The sequence below is a fragment of the Poecilia latipinna genome, unplaced genomic scaffold, assembly GCF_001443285.1.
Source record: "Poecilia latipinna isolate Pla-1442-1.1 unplaced genomic scaffold, P_latipinna-1.0 Scaffold142, whole genome shotgun sequence".
Taxonomy (NCBI): Eukaryota; Metazoa; Chordata; class Actinopteri; order Cyprinodontiformes; family Poeciliidae; genus Poecilia; species Poecilia latipinna.
This window is the reverse complement of record NW_015112758.1, coordinates 149,487-154,702: the sequence shown is the minus strand read 5'-3', so window position 1 is coordinate 154,702 and position 5,216 is coordinate 149,487. Positions and strand designations below refer to the sequence as shown.

Genomic DNA, 5,216 nt, shown 5'->3' with positions numbered 1-5,216 from the left:
ATATTTTGTGTATATTTTATTCAAATTGTGTGCTTTATCCACAGGACCTGTTTTGTCCCTATTCTCAAGAATCACTGGTATAACTTCACTGGATCAAAGTATTCACAGTTCCAGTATCAGATTAATTTTTGTTACCAAAGGAACTTCATGCATAACTTGCACTAAGCTTCTGGCCTGGTTCTGTTAGACATTTTGTTTCTGTTGCTACATTCCCTTCAGGCGCCCAGTTAGTTAGAAATGCTGCCAAATGCTATAATGTGAGTTTTCCTCTCCCTCCTGACGGGTCATATGAGCGAGCTGAGCCGTGATCTGACGGTGTTTCTGCACTCACAGGTGGAGTGGCCCTTCCCCGCCCATCTGGATTTGTACCAGATCGTCAGGCCGTCCTCCAGCAGGCGGAAATGACGCTGCTTCTTCCAGGAACGGGACTTGACCTTCCTCAGAGTCGAGCCCGCCATCATCAGCTTGACGTGCGGATCGTCCTGGACGTCTGAGGGGAATTATTGACATAATCAGGACAAAAACTACAAACCATGGAACACTTAGAAACATCAATTTTTCAAAACCGATCTATGGTTTTGTATCCACCTGAATGCGCCCCTGGATCCAACCCACAATAATAGTGCCATAGCTAACTGTTAGCAAAACAAGCTAGCAGTTAGCTTGTTTTGCTAACAGTTAGCATAACCGTTTGCTATGCTAACATTTCTCTGCATTTTGTGCTTTAAATCACTGAAGGTTTACACTAGTCCATTTGAAAGATGCAATGAGATAAAAGGTATCAGAACAAGCAGCTTTTATTTTTTATCAGGGTGGAGATGTTTGATAAGAAACATCTCTTTCTCTTTCAATGTCACATGCTGTTTTTATTTTGTTTTTTAATTATGTAAAGCTTTGCTGCTGAAATGTGCTATACAAATAAAATTTGATTGATTAATCTGAGTTTTCTATTTTTAGGGAAAAAAATTCAGTCCAAAATTGGAAATTTCAAATTCTAATAAAAATTTGAACCCACAATTTAAACTTTAACCAAAATATTTCCAAGAGATTTTCTCTTTTGTTTTTATGACAAACAGAAAACATCCTAAAATTCCTCCTGCATCACTGCTTTATGTCTGTCAGGATGCTGATTGGTAAAAACCTGGTATTCACTGAGGTTCTGGTTGTTATGACAACCTTTAGGTCAAAGTTCAGGATTTTGACTCGGTGTCATTAAACCGGAAAGTCTTCAGTTTGAGGAGGTCAAAGACTCACATGAACCTTCAGCCTCCATCTTTATCTCTGGAACATGAGTGGGAATATTTTCCTGTAAAAGAAACAGATGTTGGTGAATTTCTCTGGTCTGAAAGTCCAAACTAAACATGTTAGAAAAGAATCGCATTCAGTCAGATTCTCTGAAGGGTTTTCAGACTTTCTTAGGATTTTCTCTGGACTTCACAGCTCAGCTCAGACTTTGTTTTTGTCCAGCAGGCTGGTGCCGATTCTCTTCCCAGCGAACGGGTTTGTTGAAATAAATCATCTCCTCCCTGCTGCTGCAGGAATTTGTGGGGACGGTGTGAAGAAAGCAGCGGGACGCTGGGCTTTTATTTGTTCGCTGGACAAACGGCATTTAACAGCATGGGAGTGTTTCTGAATCTTATCTGGAAGCAGAGAGGCCAGCTCAGTGCTGACGAGGAGGAATCAGAACCGGCCCGGACCGGAACGACTTCCCTCTGATTTATAGGCTGTGATGCAGATCCAGACGTTTTGATCGAAAAGGAAAAAGTCTTTGCTTCTGTTTTGACTTTTCCTCTCAAAGAAACTTAATCCCTTTTTTCAATTATTTAATTTCTTAAGAGGAAGTAAAGCCGCACAGACCCGGTCCAGTAGGAAAAGGTAACTGCTTGAGAATTTGTTGAAAACTGGCAGTGAGAGTTTTCACTGCAGAAGATGTCTGACCCACTCTGCTGGGCAGATTTGGTTCAATTCAGTTCTACTGCAGGGCTTCCCAGCGTAAACTGCATCCACATCACAGTCTTGACCAGATTTATGTCCAAACTTTGACTAGGACACTCCAAAACCTTCAGAGATAAAATGCTGGTCAGATCCTCTCCTTCAGTTAAAATTATGGTTCCAATAGTTACAGAGACTTCCAGGCCCCAGATCACCACACTGCCACCACCGAGCTTCACTGTAGCTGCTGTTAGTGTTTCTCCAGATGTGAGGCTCTTCTGTTGTTGAATTTCTTTTAGTCTGGGGCGACGTGTTGCCTCAGGTTCTGTCTAAGTGATTTCTAGATTCTGATTGTACTTTTCTGTTAAAACAACTAAACCTGAGCGACTAACAGCCTCTTCTTCTCCTGTGAAGAATCACTTTCTACCTGTTGGCCTCGGCTCAAATCAAAGCGTTTGCACTTGCAGCTGGAATCTGACAGCTGATTGTAGGAGCAGATGATGAATGAATTAATTTGTGAATGGGTGAATGGTCAGTGAGAGGTTTATATTTCTTGGTGAAGGCAGGGGTTCCACAGTTTTTGATGGCTGAATGGAACCAGGTGCTGCCAACAGGCGTTTAGTGGAATCATTAAAAAACATATGTTTTTGGCTTCACTGGTCACTGATGAGATGCAAAGGAAATAAACGGATGACCTGCTCAACGATCAGACACGGCTTTGACTTTAATTTATCTGACCAGGTAACAGTCAGCGGGTCGACCTGGTGAACCACCAGCAGTGGGTTGAAGCTTTGGGTTGAAGCTTTGGGTTTGGCCTCCACGACGTCAAAAAACTGGTAGAAAGACTAAACTAAATAACGCTGTTTAAAGAAAAGGATCCAAGATTTAATCCAAAATGGCTTGACAACAGTCTCTTGATAGGTACATTAAAATAAGATCCATGAATCCTGAATGATTTTATTGCAAGTCAAGGAAAAAGAAAAACATGAAACATGGTTTAAAGCCAAAATAATGGTCACTGATAAATTTATTGAAAAGGTAGATTAAATCAAAAACAGTAAAGATGAAGATGCTGATAGTTGGAATAAAGCCATTTATATAGTTTTGCTGATGTCAGTACAGACGGTTATGGCGCTGCAAGCAGAGATCATATTCACTTTGCTTTCTTATTGGGCAAGGCCGCAGTCACGCCTGCAGCTGCGACGATCCGACGACTGGAACGTCCAGCTGCAGCCTGAGCTGCCAGAGCGGACGCGATGCTACAGGCAGAGCTGCAGCTGGAGGAACCGGACAGACGGTCCATCAGTTCTGAATCGACTATCAGGATAAACGTTTCCATACGTTTGTGGCAAATCGAATCTGCACCATAAGAGACATTTCAAGCCCTCCCAGTGGAGGCAAGTTGGTTCCAACAGCAACCCAGCTGATTCTGCACTGAGGGGAACGAAAGGGACCAGTTTCCTTACAAACCACAGCTGGATTGTAAGTTTTCTTTGGAAGTCTGAGGGATTCTGGCCAGGAAATCCTGTTGATGAAAAGATGGACTCCAGTGATCCAGAGCTCAAAAGGAGGTTCTGGTGAACTCCACTGCTGCTGATTCAATTAAGGCCACTGATTGTTACAGAATGGAGGAAACTTAAGATGTCCTGGTTTCTCAGGCTGAAAACACATTTGCTGCAGCTCAGTCCACAGGCAAATCGTGTGAAGGACCCTGATCTGGATGATGGGCTACTGGAACGACAAAAACCCTAAAGCCCAAAGATCTGTTGGGAGCTGAGTTGACCATCTTACGCTATTATCAGCAGCAAAAGTTCGAAAGCAACATTTCCTCCTTGCTGTGTACAACAGGAACAGTAAGCAGACAAAGTTCCAGCTACAAACCGGATCTGATTTTGGATAACGGGCTGCTGAGAGATGGAGGAAGGTAAAGCAAGGGAGCAACGTCACAGAGGAAAAACATCTTATTCTCCCCAAAGCTCAGCACATCTCCAGGCTCATCCGCAATACACTGAGAGGTGGCAAACCTGCTGGAGGCAGATGCCTGCATCACTGCCGCACATGGTTGGTGCTGCCAACAGGCGTTTGGTGGAATCATTGCATAAAATCTGTTTTTTGGCTTCACTGGTCACTGATGAGATGCAAAGAAAGTAAAAGGGTGACCTGCACAGTGACCACAGACGGCTCTGACTTTAACCCATCTGACCAGGTAACAGTCAGCGCGTCGACCCGGTGAACCACCAGCCTGACCTCTACGCTGCTGCCTGCTGATAAACCGACCCGGAAAGCAAAAGCTTTCTCAGGTTGCCGTGCAATAACTATCTCTTCCTTTCATTGTCTGTCTGCTCCGGCTTCCTTCAGCAAACTGTTTGAGTTTTAGTTGCATCTCAACCCAGAGAGGAGCTGGTAACAGTGATGCATACTTTCCACAGAGCATCGCCACGTTTGCTTGTACCATCAGAGCTGGAAGCTCCTGCAGCGTGGCAGCATCTTCCCAGCAGCCACTTCATCAGGGAGTTCACTGATCACACACACACACACACACACACACACACACACACACACACACACACACACGTGACTCAGCGCCATGAGGACCAGCAGCATCTGATGGCTCTCTCAAGCTTTCTGGGGTTTTATGCAGCTCAGGAATGCTGAACCCCAGTCAGAGCTAGAGCTGTAATCCTGGATTTCCTTAATGCATCTATGTCAGGAATGTGAAACTCCAGCAGGATTTTCAGAGTAAATTAGAAGCAGAAGCAGAAACAAAGTTTTCATGCATGTGCAGCTCAGAGAAGCCAGAGTGACTCAGGGAAACGGCAGCTTGATGCTTACCTGAGGGATGTGCTCCTCGGATCAGAGCGACTCCAGGAGAGACCGAGGCTTTAAAAACTGGGAGGACTGGAGGGGAAGTGAGTCCCAGTCTGACTCCTCCCTTCCCTTTCCTCCAGTCCTGCTGCTGCTGGGTGTGAGAAACCTGATTCCCCAGCGGCTCTGCAGCGCTCCCTCCCTCCTCCAGCTCCGCCTCGTCCCGCTGCCTTCCTGCCCGGCCACTCCCTCCTCTCACATCAGCGCCGCGCTGCAGGACTTTCAGCTTCCTGATTATTGGGAACAGTTGCCATTAAACCATGCATGAGAACAATAACCTCCATTAGAGGCTCACTCTCAGTTCCTCTGATTGTAGAGAGGGAGGAGATCTTCTTGATAAAACTGCATTTAAATCTAATCAAACCAAACAGTGACTAGAGGACAGAGTCCTGATCTCCGGCTGCAAAGCTTCACATTTT

At 44.9% G+C, this 5,216-nt stretch overlaps 1 protein-coding gene across 2 annotated transcripts in view; it reads right to left on the bottom strand.

Moving 5' to 3' along the window:
* LOC106945400 (1-phosphatidylinositol 4,5-bisphosphate phosphodiesterase delta-4) overlaps positions 1 to 5,216 on the bottom strand; it is a 19,579-nt gene extending 14,363 nt beyond the window's left edge. Inside the window, exons 1-3 of one of the 2 annotated variants that reach the window (XM_015029052.1) lie at positions 4,765 to 5,216; positions 1,255 to 1,306; positions 332 to 490 (exon numbers count right to left, since the gene is read on the bottom strand). In XM_015029052.1, the coding sequence (XP_014884538.1) occupies positions 332 to 490; positions 1,255 to 1,273 (178 nt within the window). In that variant the 5' untranslated portion in view covers positions 1,274 to 1,306; positions 4,765 to 5,216. Of the gene's footprint in view, positions 1 to 331; positions 491 to 1,254; positions 1,307 to 1,411; positions 1,647 to 4,764 lie in introns of those variants that run through there. The other variant, XM_015029053.1, reaches the window with a different exon arrangement.